Genomic DNA, 27,818 nt, shown 5'->3' with positions numbered 1-27,818 from the left:
TTTTGTTCTCTTTCTCTAGAACTCTCTTTGATGTCTCTTCTCACCTCCCCATACGCATATCCCAACGTCACATCAATATATATATATATATATATATGTGTGTCTCTATGGGCTCTAGAAACTTCACTTCTTTCAATGTCAATTCTCGTTTGGCCCATTAAAGCCCATTTGTTGTGATCCGAAGTTTGTCAAACCCAACAACACATCGTACTCTCATAATGTTTGATGGAAGTGTAAATTCCGTTTCAATGTTTATAACGAAAAATGCCGAAGTGTAAGCAGGTTTCAAATTGGGTTGAGAAACTATTTAGGGACTACATGATGAAAAAGAAAACTCAAAAAGCAGCTTGTAATATGGATCATCAACCTAAAGTTGGTGATTCTGGTGATGATGATGAGTATGAATGTATGATGAAGGAGGACCATTCACCATTAACTAGAAGCTTAGAACAGTACCATGTAAGAAATTTTTATTTTCTTCTTATAGTTAAGATACGAGGTACATTTGAGTCGACAAAATAAAAAAGATACATTTGATTTGGATAATTTTACTTATACAACACATACATGCTTCAAAAACTCTGCATCAGTCGATAACTTTTCCAAAACACTAGACGATAAACACATCTGCATGTCGATGTCTCCTTGTTCTATTCCCGGATTAGCAAGGAGTGCACCATCATGAGTATTCCCCGGTCCACCTCGAACCGTGATTGGTTTACCCCAACCGAAATCATTTCCATACACATTGAACCGAGGAGAGCTAGTAACTACAATAGTATTTCTCAAAGCATTGATATCTAACATACTCGGTTTCTTTACATATTTCTCCGCAAACTCTCTAAACACTTCGTTCGTTTGTGCCCCAACACTTTTGTTGATTTGTAGAGCTGCCCAACCAAGGCCATTGCTAACTATCTCCTTGACAGTGGTCGCCGTTGTGGTGATCCCAACCATATTCCCGCAACACTCTTTCTCAAGGGGAGGGTCTAGCCTTCGTCTCAGATCAACCAATAACTCGCAACAAACCACTTCTTCTGGACTAAGTCCACTGTTTCTAATTACCGATAGCCATATATACGCCGAAACTGCTTGAAGCGACGAGATTTTCCGGTCATTGGCACTAACCTCGCTGTTGGCTTTCGCCTTGAGCTCAGCGATGATTTTACTCGTGAATCGGAAAATCTTCTCTTGTAGTATCAAAGATGAGGTAGTATCATCAACCACTTTTGGTGTCTCCATCATTGAGTTCGGAATCCGGATTGGATACTCAATCCCGTCCAGAAACCATCCCCGGTGAACCAAAGGAGGAAACTCTTTAGAACGATCGAAATCATACATGTTAAAGCAAATCTCCGACCAAGTATTAAGAAAATTCCAAATAGAAGTCCCATCAGTAACAATGTGACTATAACCAACAGCAATGAAAACTCCATCTTTCAGCTCTGTTACTTGAACCGCGATTAACGAATCAGTGATCCCTTCATAGCTTTTAACTCCGTTCGCCGGGTAAAAATCTTTCAATAACTCAGGGAGAATACCACCAACGGGATGTAAAACATCACTCACCGAAACAGATGTAGCTGAAGCATGGACGAATCTTACACCCGAACCATTACAATCTACGTGAAACGACGACGTTCCATCGTCTTGATTCTCAATCTTGACGAGACGACCGGCGAATGGGTAGAAGATCTTTAAAGCGACGGAGAGAGATGATGTCAAGCGAGAGATGAAGTTGGTTTCCGGGTCGGGTTGAGTAAAGAGAAGACCTCTTTGTGAGTATTCGGATTGAAGAAAGAAGAGATCCCATGGTGTAAGATGGATCTTAACCCGATCCGAATCTTTGTTGTAGCTCACGGGTCGAACTATGCTCTTAGTAATCAGTTCCATTTTATATTTTTGTTTTTGTATTGTATCCAATACTACATTAGTGGGTAGTATTTATATTAATTCTAGTGTGTGTGTTTCACGTTGGATATAAACTGTGCCATGCATGCACGTAGACGTTATCTAATAAAGATCGGGGAGGCTTTGATATTATTGTGCCACGTACGTAGACCTTATCTACTAAGATCGGCTGGTTAAATAATTTAGCTTGTTAGATATAACTGTTTGTAGGCCTATATAGATAATTGTCGGAATATATTGCGTGAGGGGAAGAATTTTCGTCGGAAATTGGTAGAAAATTTTTCTACAAAATTCCGACAAATTTTCGACGATATTTTTTCGTCAGTAATTTCCGGCAAATATTAATTTTCGACCATAGGATTTTGACGAATTTGATTTTGTCGAAATATGTCATTTACAACAAAATTCCGACCAATATCGTCATCGGAAATTGACATGTTTTCTTGTAGTGATTTTACATTATTGCTTTGTCTGAAATCGAAGACCGAAGAGGAAGACAAAGATGAAGACATAAAAGTAGATTTATGTGTCGGTTAGTATATCTTTCTCATCGAAGATCTGCTTTAATGAAGATAGTAGATTTATCTGTCGGTTTTTACTACACGACATATTGCGTGGGGCAAAATAATAGATTTATTTGAATATAACAAAACAGAAACCTGAAAGAATGAAATATGTAATCTTACTATTTAAACAATCACTGACAAGTTTACCAATCAATCTCAATTTTGAATATAACGAAACAGAAACCTGTCACACTCACACATAATTTATTTGAGACCACTTGCAGTTCTTCCAATACGCCACTTGCAGTTCCACAGTGTTTTTCTAATTTTCGTATAAAGATGAATCTAAAATAAAAATATATTAATTAATTTAGTTGTTAAATTTGTGTGCATAGATAATCAGAAAACAAAAAATGAAGGTATGATAAATTTTTTATTAGATCTCTCCTCTGCTTTATCAAAGTTACTTTTGTAGCCTCAACCTAATTTAATTAAAAATATAATCTGACAGAAGCTAAATAGGGTGCCTATAATAGGGGAAGATTTTCTGAAAAAAAATCTGACTACTCCAGGCTTGCGCCTACGTTTGCGATAAATTTTCAGTTATCGGCTATTTTTTCTATTATCTATGTACTAATGATTTCCAAATGAAAATATAATTTTGTTTAATTACAAAATAAACCCTAACCACTATTTTATCAACCTAAACCAAAATATAATTTTAACTAATTATAAACTCTAAACCCTAACCACTATTTTATCAACACAAATAAAAATATAATTTCGTTTAATTAAAAAATCTAAACTCTAACCACTATTTTGTCAATCCAAACTAAAATATAATTTTATTTAATTACAAAATCTAAACCCTAACTACTATTTTTCAACCCAAACCAAAATATAATTTCGTTTAATTACAAAATCTAAACCCTAACCACTATTCTATAAACACAAACAAAAATACATTTTTGTTTATTTATAAAATCTAAAGCCTAACCACTGTTTTATAAACTCAAACTGATATATTTCCATGAATTCGATAACACTGTTCATCAGTGATTAAAAGCATTTGATAACTTTTTTAAAAACATGTTAAATAATATGTTATCTCGGTAAGTTACATATTATCCGTTAAATTGAGTATTTATATAAACCGGTAATATAAATATTTTATACAAGTACGTAAATATATATGTTAGTTGATATCAGTCATATAATAATTAATTTAACTAGATAATTATGAGTTTATCGAATAACTAATAATTTATAGCGGTAACATATGATTAACTATAAATAATTTAACTAGATAACTATGAATTTATCAAATAACTTATAACGTATACCAGTAAGATATGATTTATATAATTAACAAAAGAAATAACCATAAATGTTATAGTTGATATAATAACCGATCAGACTAAAAACAATATAATTAGACATGAATCAAAAGCTACTAAAATTATGTTATATTTTTATCGAGATAACAATATTTGTATCAGATAATATTATACTTATCCAGTCAAAAACATTGTATTAGATAATATGCTCACAACACCCCTTCCTCCATGAACCTTTGTCTTTGTCCCTCTCTTCTTCTTCTTTTTCTTCTTCTTCCTTCTCTCTCTCATCTCTCTCTCTCATCTATCTCTCAGCTACGTAATATTTTTCTCATTCTTTGATTATACTTTAAATTTTCGATTTTTGATTATACAACACGACCGGTGCTTTATCAACCAAGGGAGGCGACGATTCAATTATCGAACTACTTATCTTCTTTTTATTTTCTCAAGACAGGATGAAATCTATCCTAAAGATTTTTTTCTGATTTTTCTGGGCAAATGAAGGCCTACAAACTAAGAGGTATACAAGGCTAAAGTTGGAAACAATTTTGAGAGCTAATTTTTAAAAGAAGAGATCTGTCTACGTAATTAATCGGTCAATCAAGTACATGAGTTATAGATTCCCTATAGAGCATCTCTACCGGTTGGGATATTACAAGAGAATTTGAAAATAAAAATAATAATATTTTTAAACATAAATTCAATTTTAATTGATAAAAAGAAACATACCAATTATATAGCAGCATTAGAGTAGTGTACAATGGTGATAGGTAATTTAAGATGGTTCTTATGTAATAATATTCAATTTTAATTGATAAAAAGAAACATACCAATTATATAGCAGCATTAGAGTAGTGTACAATGGTGATAGGTAATTTAAGATGGTTCTTATGTAATAATAATATAGTTTATTCTATGTTTTGGTCTAATATTTATTATTTGGATCCAAAATAAGATCTTTTTATGGGTTTAAGACACGATAATATGGTGTTTTTCGATTCGTCGGGCAAAAATAAATAAATAAAGAAAAAAGGGAAAGAATAATAACTCATTCTTCTTTCTTATTTGATTTCCTTAAAAAAAATACAAAAGTACAAAATAATTTTAATTTAAGAAAAATCAAATAAAAATTACACAATTAAATTAAATATAATTAATTAAATATAATTAATATCTGTTAATTACTAAACAATCTAGATCTATAAAGAAATCAACTTGAATAAATTTTAAATTACTAAAAGTAAAGTTTTTAAATTTAAATCTGTAAAAATTGTCATATATAGCGCATGCCTCTTATTTAAAATCTCATAGATATATCATTCATTAAATTCTCATAGTTTAGTTATGAACATATGTGCGGCCAAAATAATTTCCATTTTAAAACCTAATATAGATATTTATATTATTTATGCTAATCTAATTCCTAATTTATACTATATAATATACGAGACAAAACCGAATTCCTAAATATTGTATATCCATTCAATACTACTTTAAGAAAACAACAATTATAAGGTTTTGTAAAACTCTTCCTAATTTTCAAATTTTGTTTTGCTTTTCTTGGATCTTGGCTTCCACATCTTAGGGTTTCTACATCTTTTCTTTATTATATCAAACAAATCTCGGCCAAAAATTCTTCATATGTGGCTTTAATCGGTTCAAAATTTATTTATTATGTTCCATCCACCCCACGAATTTAGATCTTGGGATTTAGATCTTGTGTTCGTTGATCACAAGGTAACATCTTTAATTTATAAGATCATCTACAATAATTACTAGACGTAATAATTAGAAAAGAAGTTATTCCAAATTTACAAAATTTGAAAACAAAACATATAAAATGAGAAATATACATGATACAAAGGTGAAGTAAGCACAGACAAACGTATAAGAATTTTTGATCTTGCTTTCCTAATAATCACTACACGAATAGGAAAAGAACAATTAGATGATGATGATGAATAAGATGAAGCACAAACATTAGTATTCAAATATAATTTTGCAAAGATGATAGAAGCTATGCCAATCGTTTTTTTTTCTCTATGGAGTTATGGAGACTGAATAAAAATTCTTGTATTTATAAAAGTAAATGATATTTTTTTTTAGGTTTCAAGTATGGAGGTGTATTTTTGATGGGGTTTTTTACGTAAGCCCATTCACTTAAAAACCTAATTCTAAAATTCAAAAAACCTCGGTTAAACCAAATCCGTTTTTGGTTTTAAATTTTTTCGAGTTTATACATAAAATTCTGATTTTGTTTATATATTTTGTTTTGTTTAAATTAAATAAGAAAACAAAAAATTAGTAGTTATGGGTATTTTCATTAAGGGTAAAACGGTAATCCGTTTCTGAGAGCAAACGTGAGCTCTTTTGTCTACTCCTTTAATAATATAGATAGATAGACACCTAGAAGAGAGTAGCCAAGGCAAAAAAAAAACAAGGCTACAATAAAATTAAGCAAGATTTGCTAGGAAGCAACCCTGAAATCGCATCCGCACACACCAGAGAGCGATTCCACAAACACCAAAGCTCCAAACTCGAACCTTAACTCTCAAACATGCCAACACAACAACCAAAACACACAAATAAACTATACACCACAAATTCTAACACTACACCAAAACGAGTTTTTAGCTACTGCAAAAGCAGTAGGCAAACAGTCGTAAACCTATGTTCTACGACTGATTGCCGACCAATAAGAAATGTAGGTAAAGGTCTAGTCGCAAAAAATATAAGTCGCAAAATAGCTACTGAGCTACGACTGATCTACGACAGTTCTATTACAGTCTTTACCCAGTCGGCACTCAGTCGTAATATTTAGCGACTACATAACGACTGAGTAGCGACTGTATTTTGCTACTAAAATATGTAGTCGTAACTCAGTCGTAATATTTGGCGACTGTCTAGCGACGGAATAGCGACTGCAGTTTGCTACTAAATACGTCGTCGGTATGTAGTCGTAATATTAGCTACTTATTTACGACGAAAATGTTGTTACTGAATACCTACTACTTGGTTTTTAATTAACCGAATTTCGTTTAGCATTCTAATTTGGTTCCTGATTTTAGTTTAAACAAAAGTACTAATAAAAACAAATTATAGAAATCTTAAAATCCGAAGAACACATAAAACTAAAATGTTATATATACCGACGACGTATCAAACACACATCAGAATGTCATATATACTCTAAGATCAGTCATGGTCGCGCACTCTGATTTGGATTGATTGGAAAACAAGGACAGAGAAGAAGAACACCACAACAACCTCTCTTCAAACCCACAACCACGAACTCAACAAACTCTTTCTTCAGGACCTAAGAACTACAACATAAACCTCCAAGGAAACCCTCTAGAACCTCTCATTAAGCCTCATTGAAATGATCCGACCCGTTTTTATTAATTTGCCAATTAATGATTTCATACTCACTAACTAACACTATGAAACAGATTAAACTAATAACCAGATTAAATCAGACATCCACGGAAAGAACATTTAGAGATACTAATCCAATAAACCAATGTCAAAGAACCAACAAGTATCCAAAACAGCATAGTCATTCTAACATGCTTCTAAGTTCTCGAACCTAACAAATTACCAATTTCTTGATTCCACGGTCACACTTTGCCTTTACATGCATCACAAAAAAGAGATGCATAAATATTGCTAGAAATACTTAATGAGGCAATCATCCCAAAAACTTGCCTATAAACAAGAGCAGTACAATCACATTTAGGTAAATCAATCCTAATTGACGAATAGTGTCGATCGACACCAATTGATCCACCATTGGTGCCAATTGTCAATCGCGACCATCCTCTCGACACAGCTCATTGGTGTCGATCGACACCGATGTCTTAACATCACTCCAGTCTCTTCTCCTCGACAAATCTCCATATTCTTGCACTCCAGGAATGATGATGTCTTTCAAGAAGGTCGTACAGAGGCACTAAGACATAAAAATCACACAACAGAATGAATAAACAAAAACAATAATGAAATCATACAAAACAATGACCAAACCATTCAATGACCAAACAATGAACAATGACAAAAAAGAAGAACAGAGGAAGGTCAGAACCCTCCTAATACCCACAGACACGAAACTCTCATTCTCATTGTAAAACTCCCAAGAACAGGCCACATAATACTCTACAAACCTTTGAAAACCAAAATTTGGATCAACTCTCACTCTCTGTTATTTTCTCAACATATTCAGGAAACAAGAAAACAACTAAATGAAGCAGAAAGCGGCTGCTCGAGCTTTTTAGTCAGTATGGGGTTTCTTTCAAAACCCAAATGAAGCTAAACTGAAGTTTTAACAATTAAACCACCTAACCCAATTTTTTTGGTGACGATGGACACTCACACTTGGTGTCGATCAACACTAAACATTTCTGAACACGAGCCAAAAAGTGAGAAGAATGTGGCTGCTCTTGAGACTTATGTTGAGATTAGGGCTATGCTAATCCAATTTAACAGTTAACCATACAATTTAAATGTAAACCACCTAACCGTAAGGAAACATACGTTTTTGGCTAATATTAAGTTAAAAATAAAAAAGAAACATAACTTACTTAATGTAACACCCGTGTTCTGAAATGGGTGGTGTCGACCGACACCAACATTTTTTGGTTAGACCGGTTTGATTTTAATTGCGAAATCAATTGGGGTTGGGTTGGTTAACCCTAGGTCGTGTTTTAAAAGGAGGAGAAGTCGAGTTTTGTTCTTTCAGCCGCTTTTTAACATTTCCAGAGAGTGAAAGAGTTGTAAAGGTTTCTAAAAGTTCCTGAGGGTCTCTAAAAGGTTGTTTGGTGGTGTTTGGTGCCTGTTCTTGGTGTTTTTAGACTAGAGGAGGCTAGATCCGTGGTTGTTGGTGATAGAAGAGTCAGATCCTTCCTTGTTTTTCCTTGTTTTCGTTTCTGTTCATTCATTTCAAGCTGAGTGCATGACCAAGGTGATACAAGACTCGGTGGTGAGCTTGTACTAGGATAGAGATGATGGCTTCACAAGATGGCTGTCGCTTCTTTCTTGTGAAAGAAAGATGGTCGTTGATGTAGATCTGACACGATGGCGGATTGAAGTATACTACAGAGATGTGATTGGTCGCTCATATAGTACACGAACTCAGCCTTGTGGAATCACACACACAAGACAAAGAACAAGCTTTTCTCTTAATAACACTTAAGGAGAAAAAGGAAGAAAATTTGGTTTCTTTATTGATAATAGGGTAAAAAAAAACTTGTACAACTGCTGGAGGGGGACTTTATAAGAGTTCTTGAGCTAGCCCTAAAGCTGAAATAAATGTAAAAGTGCAACAAAGGAAACAAATAAAACTACAAACACAAATCCATTGTTTTTGGAAAGAAAATAAGTCAAATACTAAAGCAAACTTGAAATCACGTGATGAGCACGTCTTCTAGCCGTTGTTGGGGTTTAATGAACCTGCAAATATCAAAAATACTGAATAGAACTTACCTGGATGCGATCTAGGCCCAATAGCTGTTCTCTTAACTACATCTTGTACTATAGGCTGATCTAGTTTAAGAGTCTTTTCAAGTGCCCGTTTTTTTGTTGGTTTCTTAAAGTAGATGGATTCTTGGAGTTTCTCTTGGGTAGCTTGTCAATCTCTTGAAGCTCTTCCAAGTCCTTGATGTCTTGTTCTTGATCTTCACTCTCTCGATTACTCTCGAAGGTGAAGCTTGTTTTGCTCGTCTCTTGTAACTCCATTGTCTTCTCTTGGATTTTAGAGGTTTCTTGACCTGTCAAAGTAGAATTCATACCTGGAGAAATGGTATGTTCAAGACTCATTTGGGTGAATGCTTCAGCAAGCTCTTCCTCGGCGATGGGATCATATCCGTCATGATGGAGTAAAGGTGGTACAGACCAGTTGACGTAATTCAGCTCTAGTGAGCTCACAATGTCTTGTACAGATAAGTTGAATCTCTTTCTAAGTTGTTTAGACTTTGAACGATTCATGGGACCTTCTGGGACGACTGGTACATGGTGTGGTACATGATCTGGTACATGATCTTGTTCAGCGGGTTGGACATAATATAATCGATGTCTGCATCATTTCCTCCCACTTCAAGAGGTTTTTCCCTCAAAACTAAATCTCCTGGATCATAAACAGACAAGTCAACAACATTAAAAGTATGAGAAATTTTTACCTCATTAGGTAGCTACAAATGGTAAGCATTGTCATTGATCTTCTCGAGGATCCTAAATGGACCGTCGTCTCTTGGTGATAGCTTGGATGATCTTTGTGTTGGAAACCTCTCAGGCCTCATATGTAACCAGACTCAATCTCCTGGTTCAAATAACATCTCCTTTCTTCCTTGATCAACTTTGCGTTTGTTGTCGACGGCCTTCTACTCTAACTTGCCTTTGGCTTTTTCATGCAACTTCTTGGTGATTTCTCCTCGTCTTAATCCATCTTGACAAGCCTGTTCTATCTGAGGTAAATGTGCTAAATCTATGGGAGATAAATGGTTAATTCCGTAGACTAACTCGAAGGGAGATAGTTTTGTAGCCGAATGAACGACACGATTATAAGCAAACTCAATAAAAAATGCAATCAAGCCATGTAGACATATTCCTACCAAGAGTGGCTCTAAGTAAAGTTGAGAGAGTTCGGTTTACCACTTTAGTTTGTCCATCCGTTTGAGGATGACAAGCTGTAGAAAATAGAAGCTTGGTACCTAACTTTCTCCAAAGTGTCTTCCAAAAGTGACTCAAGAATTTGGTGTCACGATCAGAGACTTTGGTCCACGGGATCCCATGGAGGCGTACCACTTCCTTGAAGAAAAAATCTGCGGTTTGAGTAGCATCATTGGTCTTGTCACACGGGATAAGTGTGCCATCTTGGAGAACCACTCCACGACGACAAAGATTGAATCTTTGTGTCTAATCTTAGGCAATCCTAAGCCAAAGTCCATATAAATATCTACCCATGAGGTGTTAGGAATAGGTAATGGTAAATAAAGATCATGAGGATGTAACCTGGATTTTGCCTTGTGACAAACAATGCATCGAGAACAAAAGAAATGATCCATTGTCTTCTCTTGGATTCAAAAGGTTTCTTGACCTGTTAAAGGAGAATTCATACATGGGGAAATGGTATGTTCAAGACTCATTTGGGTGAATGCTTCAGCAAGCTCTTCCTCATCGATGGGATCATATCCTTCGTGATGGAGTAAAGGTGGTGCATACCAGTTGACGTAATTCAGCTCTAGTGAGCTCACAATATCTTGTAAGGATAATTTGAGTCTCTTTCTAAGCTGTTTAGACTTTGAACGAGTCATGGGACCTTCTGGGACGACTGGTACAAGGTGTGGTACATGATCTAGTTCAACGGGTTGGACAGGATAATCGATGTCCGCATCACAAGGCTTATCTAAGCAATTTGATCATTTTTTTTTGGTGTTTTGATGATTGTTTGATTGATTTCCTTCCTTGCTTGGTTTTTTGTGTGTTTATGAACCTTGTGAAACCCCTTGTAGACTCGCTCATGGCTTGGGAGTGAGGAGTTGAGATCCAGAGAGAAAACGCAAATGGAGTGTATGTAGAGCGTCGGTTGTCGATCGACACCAGTTGTGGGTGTCGCTCAACACCAACGTTTTGTTTTGCGAGGGTAGTTGCATCTTGCGAATGGTGTGTTGAGCTCGGTGTCGGCCATGAGTGTCGAGGGCGAGTGTCGATAGACACCAATGGTGGGTGTCGATCGACACCGATCGTCACCTATGGTGTTTTATGTGTTTAAAAGGGAAACATAATTCTAATGTATTTAAACAAGGTATAAAAGTTGTTGTCAAAAACAAAACTTAATACAAGCTATCTACTATTGTAATTTTGCAACAATTTTTTGCAAAAATACCAGAATCCACATTTATTACTCTTAATGCATTTAATGTTGTGTAAAATAATTAATGGAAAAACATTTAATTAATTTCTCGTATAACTAAAAAAGTTTAATATAATTTTCTAATTTTTAATTTTATTCTCTCCTTTCATCTATATGATCTTTTATTTATTTTTAAATTCATTTTATTACACTAAACATACGTATAATCAAAATACAATTTTTCACATATGTTGCAATTTGAATGTTTTTTAAACGGACATATATTACTTCCCACGTCGGAAAGAAATTTTTTAGACGATGATTTAGAAGCATTATAAATTGGATTAATATGATTATAATAACTACAAATAAGCAGAAAACTTGATTTTGTCAGTCCAAATTTAAACATTTTATTTGGTTCAATCCAAATTTTTATTTAAGAAAATTAAAACTTTTAAAAAGTTTCAAATATTTTAATATTTTAAATTTTGAAAGAATTTTATCAATATTTTCAAGTTAAATCAAAATTTTTAAAAAGTGGGTTGTCTCTCTTCACACATCGGTCTTATTAAATGAGGTATACTCTTGATTTCAAATAATGATAAGTTGTTATGCGAAATAACTATGGAATCAATTATTACAATGTTTTGTATTAAAAAATAACATTAATGGAATCCATTAGAATTTGTCAAATCGATTTCTAATTTCTGGGTTATCAGGGTTTCGAAACCTCAGTTTTTAAAATAGATAGGTGTTTTTTCCTATTAATTAACCAATAATTCAATCACCACAATATACACCAGAAACCTAGCATGCTTCTAAACCAGGTTCCAACAACAATTATACATAATCATTAACATAACAACCGAGACCCTAGATTATTCTCCTCCTCATTGGCATGATTCAACGTCACTTTACTTGCACCACAAACACAATGCATGAGTATTATCACAAATACTCAGTAGTGAAGTAGTCCTCCCATTTACTAGGCTATACACACAAGCAATTAAGATCATGATCACACATCAACAATACCACAAACATAGGAAACAGGAAACCAAAACACAAACAGCGCTCACAGAAAACTGGTGTCGGTCGACATCACTAAAAGTGAGCTGCGAACAATCGACTGGTGTCAATCGCCACCTCACTTGTTTCGGTCGACACCCACACCCTGGTATACCTTCAACGACGATCTCCTCCTCCTGATTCACCAACACAAAACCTCCCACAATGACATAACCAAAGAACAACCACACAACACCATACAAACACTAGAAAAAATCACAATTAACAAGGGAATTAATACACACACCACATAAACAAAAATCACACAACCTTAATGCTCAGATAAGTCATGGTCATACCCTCACATCGAAACAAGAAGATCTGTGGACTAAACACCACACAGAAAGCCACAACAACATCCTAAACACCACAACCACAAATTCTCTTTGATTTCCTCTTGAAGCCACCAGAAATGAACCATCTTGATCCTCCAACTCTCCCGAAGTCTGTCCCTAAGCCTTTGGATCCACACTTAGAACTCTCTCCGTTTTTCTCTTTAGTTTTAAGAAGTGACAAAACCCAAACTAAGAAGAAAAGAGGCTGTCCACGAGTTTTAAGAGAATAGTTAGGATTTTCCTTAATTAAATCCACAAACCAAACGATTACCAAAATCGAACCGGTCAACCACCAAAACTAGTGGTGTCGACTGACACCCTTCTGTGGTCTCGATCGATACTACCCAAAAATCGGGACACATGCGTTACATTAATTCATGGGCAATACTATTTACATAAAATTTTATTCTCTCAACATGACATTGCACATTACATAAAGTTAAACAACTTAAAAAAAACTAGATAAAACTTCAATCCTTAATGCCACATGATCGCCAAAGTTACATTAACTCCCTTTAATTACTTTTGTCCATAAAAAAAACAAGGGTTAGTCTGTTGCTGATTGGAATATTTGATGTTGAGTTCTTGGAGCATGTTTGGATCAGTTTGATGCATTGTTGATCAATCAAACTGGTTATGGCTTTGCATCACTTTACTTGATTATATCTTCAGCTGCTGAAATTCTACGCAAAGTTGTTCGTTATCGGCTTGTACCACCTTTAGCTATTGGGCTTCTACACTCACTTCTTCAGTCAACGTTATTGTCACCTTTAGCCTTTCGATTTCTGTATGCAATCGAATTATTTTGTTTAATTTATACATAACAAAAACATTACTAAAGAACTTGCCAAAAATTCAGTGGAAGTAACTAAGAGGACATACCAATATGAGTTTTTCTTTATCCAGAGTCGTAATGGTACATCATCTTAATTAATTCTCTTGATTTTTTGGAAAGTTCTTTAGTAATGTTTTTGTTGTGTATTAACAAAATAATTCGACTGCATACATAAGTCGAAAGGCTAAAGGCGACAACAACGTTGACTGAACAAGTGAGTATAGAAGCCCAACTGCTGAAGGTGGTACAAGGCGATAACAAACGATTGAGTGTAGAAGTATAGCAGCTGAAGATGTCAGTAAGTGAAGTGATGCAAAGCGACAACCAGTTTGATGGATCAAACATGCATCAAACTGATCCAAAGGTGCTCCAACAACTCAACATCGACGAGTCAAATCAGCCAAAGATTAACCCTTGTTTTTATGGACAAAACTAATTAAAGGGTTAGGTGACTTTGGAAATCATGTGGGATCATGATTGAAGTTGTATCTAGTATATTTCTTAAGTTATTTGACTTTGTTTTTTTTTTACCAATTGAAATAGACTAAACCAACTAATCTAGATTAACCCAATTTAATTCAAATTTAACCAACTATACCAGATTAAACCAATAAATTCAATTTAACCAATCCAATTCCAGTTACCAACTAAACCAGCGCAAGAATAAACCGGAAACCAATCCAATAAACAAATATCATTAAACCACCAAATATCTAGCAATTATCTAAATAAACCATCATGCACCGCGGAAACCACAAAACCAACTCTAATTAATCATAATATTAATTAACCAATCATTTCATCACCACAATTTACACCAACAACCTAGCATGCTTCTAATCTAGGTTCCAACATCATAACATAACCATAAACAAAACAATCGAGACTCTAGATCATCCTCCTCATCATTGCCACGATTTCACGTCACACTTTACCTACACCACAAACACAAAGAGATACGTGAGTATTATCACAAATATTCAGTGAAGTGCTCCTCCCATCTACTGGGCTATACACATAAGATAATACCAAAAACAACCGAACCAGTCAAACAAAAACACAAATTGTGCTCACAGAACACTAGTGTTAGTTGACACCAATATCTGCTGTCGGTCGACACCAATATCTGCTGTCGGTCGACACCATCAACCACAACTTGTGTCGGTCAACACCACCACCCGACATCATCACAAAACTGCACTGCGAACAACCGTATGGTGTCGATCAATACCGTCCAGGTGTCGATCAATACCGTCCAGGTGTTGGTCGACACCCACACCCTGGGACACATCCAATGACGATCTCATCCACCAAAGAACCCTAAAATCACCACCACATCATCTCCCATGACGACACAACAAAGGAACAACCACACAAAGCCACACAAACACCAGAAACACATAAAACAACAAGGAAGATCAATCCACACATCAAATAAACACAAATCACACAATCTTAATGCTTAAATAAGTCATGGTCACGCACTCACCTTAATATGGAACGATCAGTGACAAAAACAACAAAATCAGAAGCAGCACAAGACTCTCCTAACACCACAGCCATGAAATCTCCCTTCCCTAGGCTAGAACTCTCAAGAATCACACCCCAACCTCCCTGGAAATTTAGACGCTCTGGAATATAAAAAAGCGGCTAAACTCCCCAAAACGCCGACTCTCCTATTTTAATCCCGACCCTATGGTTAACCAACCCAAATCCAATCGATTTCTCAATTTAAAACTAACCGGCTGAACCAAAAAATGTTGGTGTCGATCGACACCATCCATTTTCAAACACGGGTGTTACAAGATCAATATTTGCGCATATGTGCAAGTTTTTTTAATATATATTTATTTCTCAATTATAATTTAAATTTGTATTAACTTATTTTGGTCAACAAATTTAGAAGATACGTATAGGGTTTATAATGTATATTATTAATTTTTTTTATGGTTGATCTGTATTTTTTGAAGATGAATGGTTGTTCCACAAAAAAATGATGAATGGTAAAATTTCAAAAATTGGCGACTTACAAAATTTTTTCCCCTGGAACTCTCTCCACAGCTGTGCAATTACTAGTGTTGGAGAATCTTACGAAGATAACATAATATTCAAAGAGAAAAAGAATGTCGACGATGTATTACTCTTTAAAAAGTGAAAAATAGATGTTCAACACAATACCAAAAGTAAATAGTTTGCCAAAATAAGTGAATAACAAATAACTCATTAGTCAAACAAAACAACTTACCAAAATAATTCAACAACTAAAAGAAATAACTTTCCAAAATAACTATTCACAAGCAAAATTAAATATCGTGCCAAAATCACACACTAGCTAAATAAATAACACATCAGGAAATTAAAATTAACTAAGATTCAGTAAATCAAGAAAATAATAATTAATTAAGATTGACTCAAATGATAAAATAAAATTAATTAAATTGAAAAAAGAAAATCAATTAAGATTGTGTCAATCGTTTAAATAGAAATTAATAAAGATTGAGTCACTAGCGAACATAAAAAATAATTAAGATTTTGAGTCAATCACGAAAATAAAAATTTGTTAAGAATGACTCAATTGCAAAAATAAACTAACTAAAACTGAGTCAATCATGTAAATAAATATTATTTTTGGATTTTTGTAGTCTAAACTATACCTTTTGGAAAATTTTCAAGTTCCTTAAATAAAGAACAGAGATATTAAGACAAACCCAACATTTTTAATTCATAATTAAGATTCATATATCCAAACTAATATTTAGATAACTTTTCAGCTTCACGTGGATCTAAAGACTTGAGCAAATGAAGATTGTACAAAATCTGAAAGTATTGGTCCAGAATCTGAAAACTTTTATTTCACCCATAAAGATATGATAAGAACAACAAAACAGAGAATAGAATCATGCCTAGCAATTGAAATATGTAAACTGAAATCTCAAACACTAAGAAGAATTTAGATTAGAGTGAGATTCACTGGCAAAGATCTGAGAAACGACCACAAAGACGACACAGAAAAAGAAATTAAACACAGGCAAAAGAGATTCAAAGCCTTTGGAAAACCAAAAGAAATCTCTCACCACCTCAGCTTCATCTACTAATTTCAGTGGTAAGCATTAGTAGCATTAAGATCTGAAAGAAATGGGGGAACAAGACATAAAAACAAGGAGAATAAACTTAGATCGAAGACTGTAATGCTCTGACCATCAACTCTCAGTGTGGGATATTGCGGCTCATAAACCCATTTTCATTAATGGGCTCCACGTCTTGCCCGTTGTCCTGTCCATATCTGACGAACGGTTTGCTATGTCCGGGAGGCATTAAAAGCTTGTTACCGACCCTACAAATCACCACATGATATTTTCTATGTGCTTTGTTCTTACTCACACAATTTTGACAATTACTATTCAGAGTGTCACCCATCTCGAGACTACTGCAGCGTAAGCACGCTTAGTTGAGAAGTTCTGTTAGGTTCTTTGACTAAAAAGATAATTGCACTTTGGTGATAAAGGTAGCCAAATCAATTTCGTTAAACCTCTCCGCATTTCCTAAAACCAGGGTGTCACAGAGACAAAGAAGACAAAAAGACTTGTCCTATGATTTCTAAAATTGAAGACAGAGGCAAGAAGAAGAAGCAAAGAAAAAAAAAGGAAAAGAAAATTGTTAGCTACAACTTACAAGAAGTACAAGAGAATACATGACCACACATGCCAAATATAGTATTGTACATTTATTTACACCAAGTAGATATATTACATGGTCATATATATCAACTATATGATGTCATGAAATCAACATTATAAACATATAATTCTGATACACGGCTGATTGACTCTGGCGTTCGATGAATAAGATTTATACGGCTAACCGACAAATAAATCTTTTATTTTCTATGTCTTCATCTTCATCTTCATCTTCGATCTTCAATTCCAGACCGAGCAATACTGTAGAGTGTATTTTCTATGTCTCTTGTAGATAAGATCTTTTAACTTCGACAATAGGCCTACAAACAGTTATCTAACCAGCCGATCTAAGTAGATAAGGTCTACGTGGCACAATTTTTATCTACCAATAATATAAAATCAAGCCGATCTTAATAGATAACGCCTACGTGCATGCATGGGCACAGTTTCTACTTTTTATTCTATGGAAGTGATCTCTAAGAGCATAGTTAGACCCGTGAGCTACAACAAGGATTTGGGTCGGGTTAAGATCCATCTTACACCATGGGATCTCGTCTTTCTTCGATCCGAATACTCACAAAGAGGTCTTCTCTTTACTCAACCCGACCCAGAAACCAACCTCATCTCTCGCTTGACATCATCTCTCTCCGTCGCTTTGAAGATCTTCTACCCATTCTCCGGTCGTCTCGTCAAGATCAAGAACCAAGACAATGGAACGTCGTCGTTCACGTAGATTGTGATGGTTCGGGTGTAAGAGTCGTCCATGCTTCAGCCACATCTGTTTCCGTGAGTGATGTTTTACATCCCGTTGGTGGTATTCTCCCTGAGTTCTTGAAATGTTTTTACTCGGCGAGCGGAGTTTTAAGCTATGAAGGGAACACTGAGTCGTTAATCGCAATTCAAGTAACGGAACTGAGAGATGGAGTTTTCATTGCTGTTGGTTATAGTCATATTGTTGCTGATGGAACTTCCATTTGGAATTTTCTTAATACTTGGTCGGAGATTTGCTTTAACATGTTTGATTTCGATCGTTCTAAAGAGGTTCCTCCTTTGGTTCACCGCGGATGGTTTCTCGACGGGATTGAGTATCCAATCCGGATTCCGACCTCAATGATGGAGACACCAAAAGTGGTTGTTGATACTACCTCATCCTTAAAAAAACTACAAAAAAAGATTTTTCGATTCACGAGTAACAATATCTTTGAGCTCAAGGCGAAAGCCAACAGCGAGGTTAGTGTTAATGACCGAAAAATCTCGTCGCTTCAAGCAGTTTCAGCGTATATGTGGCTATCTATAATTAGAAACAGTGAGTTGAGTCCAGAAGAAGTAGTTTGTTGCGAGTTATTGGTTGATCTGAGACGAAGACTAATCCCTCCCCTTGAGAAAGAGTGTTGTGGGAATATGGTCGGGTTCGCCACGACCACGACCACTGTCAAGGAGATGGTTAGCAATGGCCTTGGTTGGGCAGCTCTACAAATAAACAAAAGTGTTGGGTCACAAACGAATGAAGTGTTTAGAGGGTTTGCTGAGAATTGGGTGAAGAAACCAAGTATGGGTGTTAAGGCTTTGAGCAATACTATAGTAGTTTCTAGCTCTCCTCGGTTTAATGTGTATGGAAATGATTTCGGTTGGGGTAAACCGATCATGATTCAAGGTGGACCGGGTAATACTCATGATGGTGCATGTAACGCTCGTGTCTGGAAATCTGGGTGGTGTCGATCGAAACTGTGGTCGGGTGTCGATCAACACTAGTAATTTTTGTTTGACGGTTTAAGTTTTAAATCGTCGGTTCAATTGAGGCTTGGTTTGGGTCGGGTTTAAAAGAGGGAAGGTCGTGTGTTGTCTCTTCCCAGCCGCTTTTTTAACACTTCCAGAGATAAAGAAAAAGGTTGTAGAGCTTCTGAGGGTTTTTGTGAGTCTTTGGTGGTGCTTGGTGGTTGTTCTTGGTGGTTTAAGGCTAATAGAGGCTAGATCCGTGTTGTGTGGTCTTAGAGGAGGCAGATCCTTCCTTGTTCTTTCCTGTTTTCGTTGCTGTTCTTCTTGTTTAAAGAGGTGAGTTCATGACCAGGCTTATCTAAGCATGTTTGATCATTGTTTTAGGGTTTTGATGATTGTTTGATTGATTTCCTTTGCTTGTTTGGTTGTTTATTTAATGATTGATACGTGTAGAATCCCTTGGAGACTCGCTCTTATCATGGTGGTGATTTGGAGAAGAAATCCAGAGAGAAACGCAGTTGGAGCGTCTGCAGAGAGTCGGTGTCGATCGACACCAAGGGTGGGTGTCGCTCGACACCAACGTTTTGTCTCGCGAGGTTGATTGCGTCTTACGATTTTGAGTGTCGAGACCGGTGTCGACCGAAAGGGGCGACAGCGAGTGTCCATCGACACCAGTGGTGGGTGTCGATCGACAACGATAGTCAGAAGCGATTCTGGTCTATCTTTTATTGGTTGTTTGGTGCTTTTCCTTGGATAATGGTTGAATGTGCTTGTGTGTATAGCCAGTGGTGGTATGATTGCCTCACTAAGTATTTATGAAATACTTATGCATCTCTTTCTTTGATGCACGTAAAAGCAAAATGTGATCCGTGGAATCATGGCGAGGAGAGGAGAATGATCTAGGCGCTCATTGGTGTTTAGATTATTGTAGGATTTGTTAGGATGTTAGAATGGAATTTAGAAGCATGTTAGGATGATTATGTTTCTAGAATAATGATAGTTGATCTTGTTGGATTAATGGTATTTGATTGGATTTTTATTTAAGTCTTCCTCTAGTTACGTTGATTGGTTGTGTTAGAGAGATTGGCTGGTTTGCTTTAAGTGGGTTAATACGGTTTGCATGTTTTCAAAAAAAAAAAAGGGATGGGTTCTTTCAATTTGGTATCAGAGCCTTTACGGTTCTAGGATGAGATTTAATTGGTAAAAATTGTGATGTGATGTGTGAATTTCATTGATGAGCAATGATGATGTGGATTGCATGCTTGTTGATTTGTGTGTTTAATCAATTGTGTGAGCATGGAGACCTAGATCATCCTCTCGAGCCTTTAATGAGATTCCATGGTAAGTTGTGTGGTTTGGTGATTTGTTAGGTGTTTTTAGCCTTCTGTTATGTTGTAGATGGTTAGAGGTGGAGCTGTCGGTCGTGGTCGTGGTCGTAGGCGTGGTCGCGGTAGGGGGCGTGGTGTTGCCCGAGTAGCGACGCGAGTGTGGGCCAGAGTGTTACGGCTGATTTTGTTAGTGAGTCCCAGTCGCATCAGGAGGGGCCCGTGGGTGGTGAGAGTGTGAGTGCTGTGGGAGCCGGTTTGTCCGGGAACGGTACTTGTGTTGTTGGAAACCCGGTTGGGGGTGTTCCAACAGGTGCAGCCCATGGTCAGAATGATCGGCTTGCGGATTTACTGACCCAGCTCTTGAAGCGGTTACCGGGTGCGGTACCGCTGGTGCAGGCTCTTGTTGAGCCTGGGGTGCAGGCTCCTGTTAGGCCTGAGGTGCACGCTCCTCTTGGGCCTGGTGTGCAGCTTGTTGTTGGGGTTGTACTGCCTGAGGGGGTAGGTGCGGTGGTCGAGCAGCCGTACTATCTGCGAATGTTGGAGCAGCTGCAGCGGTTCGGGATGTCCTTGTTCTTCGGAGGCTCCGACCCGGCTGTAGCGGATGAGTGACGTGTGCGATTGGAGCGGTATTTTCAGTCGATAAGGTGCCCGTAGGCGTATTGGGTTGACCTAGCGGCCCACTACTTGGTGGGTGATGCACATTTGTGGTGGCGGAGTGTGCTGGCCAACAGTGGGCAGGGATTGGCGGTGTGGAGAGATTAATGCCAAGTATTTCCCGGCGCAGGCACTGGACCAGATGGATTCATAGTACTTGGCGTTGACTCAGGGCGAGCGGTCGGTGCAGGAGTACGACTCGGAGTTCAGCCGACTCCTGGTGTACTCGGGGCGTGCGGGAGATCCTGAGCAGATGTAGGTGTGTCGGTTCATGAAGGGTCTCAGCCCTGACATGAGGGTGCGGTGCAAGGTGTGGGCCTATGCATCGCGTGTGGAGCTGGTTGAAGTGGCGGCAGGGATCGAGGACGAGTTGAGGAGTCACCGGGTGATTCCTAGTCCGTCGGTGCAGCCGAAGAAGACCCAGCCGCAGTCGGTTCCGAGCAGAGGTGGCAAATCTGCTCAGGGACAGAAGAGGAAGTGGGATGACACTTCCAGAGCGAGTCCGGGTGATCGGAAGTGCTTCAGGTGTGGGAGCACGGATCACAGAGTGGCGAGTTGCCCGAAGAACGGCGAACCGTGGGTGGATACCCGTGTCTGTTACCACTACGGAGAGACGGGACAACATCAAGACGAAGTATCCTAAGTTGCAGCAGATGGCGGTAGTAGCGGTGCAGCCGGTGATGCAGCCAGTGGTGCAGCAGTGGGTGCAGGCAAGATTGCAGCTAGGAGGGCAGTTTTTGGCTCAGCTGGGAGCACCGCCGGTGGCACAGATCGAGGGATCGAGGGGGTATACGACCATAGAGACTGAAGAGCCAAGTATTGGATGGCCGATCATAGGTTTAATTCTAAGACTCAGTCTGTTCCTTCTGTTGTTTTAGAATTTGTATTGTTTTTCTTGTGATTTTGGGGTGGGCGGTGTTAGTGAAAAGGGTTTGTGTACGGACCTTCTTGGTAGACGGGTATGGTAGACGGGTTCTTATCCCACGTGATGTTTGATTCTGTAGCTACGAATAGCTTTATTACCCCCGAGTGCGCGGCGGGTGGTAACATCCGAGGAGATTCCGGTGGTCGTTTTGGAGGTGTGAGAGTCGCAGGAGGCGCATTGCTAGCGGTTTAGGGACGGGCTAGTGGTGTGGGAGAGTCGATGCCGGCAGATCTGTATATTAGTCCGATGGAGTTGTATGATGTAATTCTGGGCATGGGGGAGAGTCTACTTCGAGCAGCCCGTACCGAAGATGTATTACCAGGGTGTGAGACCGATTTTGGGGAGTTTGATGATTTCAGCGATGCAGGCGGATAAGATGATCCGGAAAGGGCGGGAAGCTTATTTGTCTACAAACGTTATGCTAGAGACGGTCGGAGAGATAGCAGTGGATAAGATTCAGGTGGTTCAGGAGTTCGAGTATGTGTTTCAGTCGTTGAAGGGGTTACCACCATCTCGGTCTGATCCCTTCACGATTGAGTTAGAGCCCGGGACAACGCCGTTGTCTAAGGCTCCGTACCGGATGGCTCCAGTAGAGATGGTTGAGCTGAAGAAGCAATTGGAGGACCTGCTTGGTAAGGGTTTCATCCGTCCTAGTGTTTCCCCGTAGGGAGCACCAGTGTTGTTTGTTAAGAAGAAGGATGGAAGTTTCCGGTTGTGTATCGGTTACCGGGGACTTAACCGAGTCACGGTGAAGAACAAGTATCCTTTGCCGCGGATTGACGAGTTGTTGGATCAGTTGAGGGGAGCTACGTGGTTCTCTAAGATCGATTTGGCATCGGCGTACCATCAGATTCCAATCGACGAGGCGGATATCCGTAAGACGGCGTTTAGGACGAGGTATGGGCATTTCGAGTTCGTGGTGATGCCTTCCGGGTTGACTAATGCACCAGCGGCGTTCATGAGGCTGATGAATAGTGTGTTCCAGGCGTTTCTGGATGAGTTTGTTATCATCTTCATCGATGATATTCTGGTGTATTCTAAGAGTTCTGAGGAGCACGAGGGACACTTGCGGGCAGTGTTGGAGAAGCTGCGGAAGCAGAAGCTGTATGCTAAACTTAGCAAGTGCAGTTTCTGGCAGAGAGAGATGGGTTTTCTGGGTCATATCGTGTCTTCAGAGGGAGTTTCTGTGGATCCAGAGAAGATTGATGCTATCAGAGATTGGCCTAGACCGCAGAATGCCACAGAGATTCGGAGTTTTCTGGGGTTGGCGGGTTATTATAGACGGTTTGTGAAGGGCTTTGCCAACACAACTCAGCCGATGACCAAGCTGACGGGGAAGGATGTTCCTTTTGTGTGGACTCTTGAGTGTGAGCAGGGTTTCACTCAGCTCAAGGAGATGTTCACGAGTACGCCGGTTTTGGCTTTACCAGAGCAGGGAGAGGCGTATTTGGTGTACACGGATGCTTCGGGAGTTGGTTTGGATTATGTGTTGATGCAGCAGGGTAAGGTGATTGCGTATGCTTCGCGGCAGTTGCGGAAGCATGAGGGCAACTACCATACTCATGATTTGGAGATGGCAGCGGTGCTCTTTGCTTTAAAGATTTGGAGATCTTATCTGTATGGAGCGAAAGTTCAGGTGTTTACAGATCATAAGAGTCTGAAGTATATATTCACGTAGCCTGAGTTGAACTTGAGGCAGAGGCGCTGGATGTAGTTGGTTGCAGACTATAATCTGGAGATAGCTTACCATCCCGGTACTATCATTGGGTCGGGATGAAGAGGGACGTGGCTAAATGGGTCTCTGAATGTGATGTATGTCAGCTAGTGAAGGCTGAACATCAGGTGCCGAGTGGATTATTGCGGAGTCTCCCTATTCCGGAGTGGAAATGGGATATGATCATGATGGATTTCGTGGTAGGTTTGCCAGTGTCTCGGTTCAAAGATGCCATTTGGGTCATTGTGGAGTTTTTGACTAAGTCTGCACATTTCTTGGCTATCAAGAAAACCGATGGAGCGGCAGTGTTAGCTAAGAAGTATGTGCAGGAGATTGTGAGACTTCATGGAGTACCGGCCAGTATTGTGTCAGACCGGGATTCGAAGTTCACTTCGGCGTTCTGGAAGGTTGGAAGGCTTTCCAGAAGGAGATGAGTACTAAGGTGCATTTGAGCATGGCTTACCATCCTCAGACAGACGGGCAGTCTGAGCGGACCATTCAGACACTTGAGGATCTGTTGAGGATGTGTGTGTTGGACTGGGTTGTCAGTGGGCACATCACTTGAGGATCTGTTGAGGATGTGTGTGTTGGACTGGTGTGGTCAGTGGGCAGATCACTTGAGCTTGGTGGAGTTTGCTTATAATAATAGCTACCACGCGAGTATTGGGATGGCTCCTTATGAGGCATTGTATGGGAGGTCATGTCGGACACCTCTATGTTGGACTCAAGTGGGGGGGATAGGAGCATTTATGGTGCAGATTTTGTTCAGGAGACTTCAGAGAAGCTTCGGGTTCTGAAGCTGAACATGAGAGAGGCGTAGGATCGACAGAAGTGTTATGCTGATAAGAGGCGCAAGGAATTGGAGTTTGAGGTTGGAGATATGGTGTATCTCAAGATGGCGATGTAGCGTGGTCCTAACTGGTCCCTTACCGAGACTAAGCTGAGTCCGAGGTTTATGGGTCCTTTCAGGATTGTGGAGTGGGTTGGACCGGTGGCTCATCGGTTGGAGTTACCTTAGGTGATGCATGCATTTCATAAGGTGTTCCACATGTCGATACTGAGGAAGTGTCTTCACAAGGATGATGAGGTGTTGGCTACGATCCCGACAGATCTTCAGCCTAGCATGACCTTGGAGGCGAGGCTAGTGAGGGTTCTCGAGAGGCGGGTAAAGGAACTTCGACGTAAGAAGATTCCTTTGATGAGAGTCCAGTGGGACTGCGAAGGAGTCTTGGAGGAGACTGGGGAACCAGTGGCCAGAATGAAGGCAAGGTCCGGGAAGTGGTTTGAGAAGCAGGTCGTGGAGTAGACCGTTGGCTTGTGTGTTTTTTGAGTTGTTTTGGTTGTATCTCTTTTGTATTTTCATTTTTGGTGTAATGATTATAACATTTGAGATTAATAAGATGAGTATTTCTTGGATTGACTTGTGGTGTCATGTGTTAAAGAAATATGTGCGAGTTTCTAAAAATAGAAAGTGTCGGGTTTGACGGTTCTATTTTTGAAAGTCTCGGGGTGGTGGTTAGTATAGCATTGCAATGCTATAAGTGGACCACGGGAGGTATATCTGATCGAGAGATATGCTCGGAGGCGTTTAGACTTATTTGCTCGGATATGATGTGATGGCTTCGGATGACGATTCGACTGCACGCTTGAGGGTAACGACCCAAGAGCGAGCGTGAGACTTCCCGGATACCGTAGGTAGAAGGCGGGTGGCCTAATAGTGAGCCGGTATGATTCGAGGGTTGCGACCTGAGAGCGGGGGGAGTGGTAAGACTTCCTGGATACCATAGTCTAAGGCTGAGGCCTAAGAACGAGCCGGTATGATCCATGGACGGGGGAGGTGGGTGTGTATGAGTAAATAGGGTCTGGAACGTGAGCATATTGATTAGATAGGGGTCTCGTAGAGGTCAGTGATGTACTGACGGAGGTGTGGAAGGATTCGAGGACGAATCCTAGTTAGTGGGGGAGAATTGTAACGCCCGTGTCTGGAAATCCGGGTAGTGTCGATCGACACTGTGGTCGGGTGTCGATTGACACTAGTAATTTTGGTTTGACGGTTTAAGTTTTAAATCGTCAGTTCAATTGAAGATTGGTTTGGGTTGGTTAACCCTAGGTCGTGTTTAAAAAAGGGAAGGTCGTGTGTTGTCTCTTCACAGCCGCTTTTTTTAACACTTCCAGAGATAGAGAAAAAGGTTCTAGAGCTTCTGAGGGTTTTCGTGAGTCTTTGGTGGTGCTTGGGGGTTGTTCTTGGTGGTTTAAGGCTAATAGAGGCTAGATCCGTGTTGTAGGGTGTTAGAGGAGGCAGATCCTTCCTTGTTCTTCCCTGTTTTTGTTGCTGTTTTTCTTGTTTAAAGAGGTGAGTGCATGACCAGGCTTATCTAAGCATGTTTGATCATTGTTTAGGGTTTTGATGATTGTTTGATTGATTTCCTTTGCTTGTTTGGCTGTTTATTTGATTATTGATACTTGTGGAATCCCTTGGAGACTCGCTCTTATCATGGTGGTGACTTGTAGAAGAGATCCAGTGAGAAACGCAGTTGGAGCGTCTACAGAGAGTCGGTGTCGATCGACACCAAGGGTGGGTGTCGCTCGCCACCGACGTTTTGTCTCGCGAGAATGACTGTGTTTTACGATTGGAGTGTCGAGACCGGTGTCGATCGACACCAGTGGTGGGTGTCGATCGACATTGATAGTCAGAAGCGATTCTGGTCTATCTTTTATTGGTTGTTTGGTGCTTTTCCTTGGATAATGGTTGAATGTGCTTGTGTGTATAGCGAGTGGTGGTATGATTGTCTCACTAAGTATTTATGAAATACTTATGCATCTCTTTCTTTGATGCAGGTAAAAGCAAAATGTGATCCGTGGAATCATGGCGAGGAGAGGAGGATGATCTATGCGCTCATTGGTGTTTAGATTATTGTAGGATTTGTTAGGATGTTAGAATGGAATTTAGAAGCATGTTAGGATGATTATGTTTCTGGAATAATGATAGTTGATCTTGTTGGATTAATGGTATTGTTTGATTGGATTTTTATTCAAGTCTTCCGCTAGTTACGTTGATTGGTTGTGTTAGAGAGATTGGCTGGTTTGCTTTAAGTGGGTTAATCCGGTTTCATGTTTTAAAATAAAAAAAAATGGGATGGGTTCTTTTAGTGCACTCTTTGCTAATCCGGGAATAGAAGAAGGAGACATCGACATTCAGATCTGTTTATGATCTAGTGTTTTGGAAAAGTTGTCGACTGATGCAGAGTTTTTGAAGCATGTATGTGTTGTATAATTAAAATTATCCAAATCAAATGTATTTGGTATCATGAATTTTTCAAATCATTCTTTTTATTTTATTTGTATATCAAATTTATTTTTTTCTTTTACTCATATTTCTCATATTTGATAACAAAGATATAACTAAAATATTTTTTCTTTAAAGTTTTAGCCATAAATAGATGTTTCCGTTTTAAAATGTAGTCTATAATATTGCTCTAGTAGACAATATCTAAATGGAAAAATGTCAAAAAAAGCCGGAACTTTCAAATTTAGGACGAAAAAGCATTAACTTTCGAAATGTCAATTAAATCCAAAGTTTAGTTTGACTTTTCGATAAAATGATCAAGTTTCGTTGACTGGGCTATTTTGAGTATGACGTTAACTTTGCGTTAAAAAAAATAATAACACAGTTAACTTTCCGTTAGAACCAAAACGACGCCATTTAGTAACTTTTAAAACGTGGTCGTTTTAAAAAAAAATTAAAATTCTAATCTGACTTCAAGAGGAATTTGTTTGCAAAACTCAATCAACCTCCTTTCAAATTTTAAAATTTACGAGTTTCATTTATTTTTAAGATAATATATTAATAGTGTTAATGGGTTTTGAAATTGAAATTCATATATGTTCTTTAAAATAAAATAGAATTATGGATTTAGTTAAAACTGTAAGTTAAATTAGATTTTTTTAAAATAATTTAAGTTACCC

The 27,818-nt window shown here is 38.5% G+C and overlaps 1 protein-coding gene and 2 pseudogenes across 1 annotated transcript; 2 read left to right on the top strand and 1 right to left on the bottom strand.

The window, feature by feature from the left end:
- Positions 1-519: 519 nt before the first annotated feature.
- LOC17897142 (uncharacterized acetyltransferase At3g50280) lies at positions 520-1,893 on the bottom strand. The gene has a single exon (XM_006307447.2). It carries the CDS (start codon positions 1,891-1,893, stop codon positions 553-555), a length of 1,341 nt encoding a protein of 446 aa, XP_006307509.1. The 3' UTR covers positions 520-552.
- Positions 1,894-17,978: 16,085 nt separating this feature from the next.
- On the top strand, positions 17,979-27,126 carry LOC17900612 (annotated as a pseudogene).
- On the top strand, positions 21,178-25,158 carry LOC111832572 (annotated as a pseudogene).
- Positions 27,127-27,818: the final 692 nt, after the last annotated feature.

Source organism: Capsella rubella, unplaced genomic scaffold (assembly GCF_000375325.1).
Source record: "Capsella rubella cultivar Monte Gargano unplaced genomic scaffold, Caprub1_0 scaffold_1, whole genome shotgun sequence".
Taxonomy (NCBI): Eukaryota; Viridiplantae; Streptophyta; class Magnoliopsida; order Brassicales; family Brassicaceae; genus Capsella; species Capsella rubella.
The sequence above is the reverse complement of the archived record's forward strand: the minus strand, read 5'-3'. Positions and strand labels throughout refer to the sequence as shown.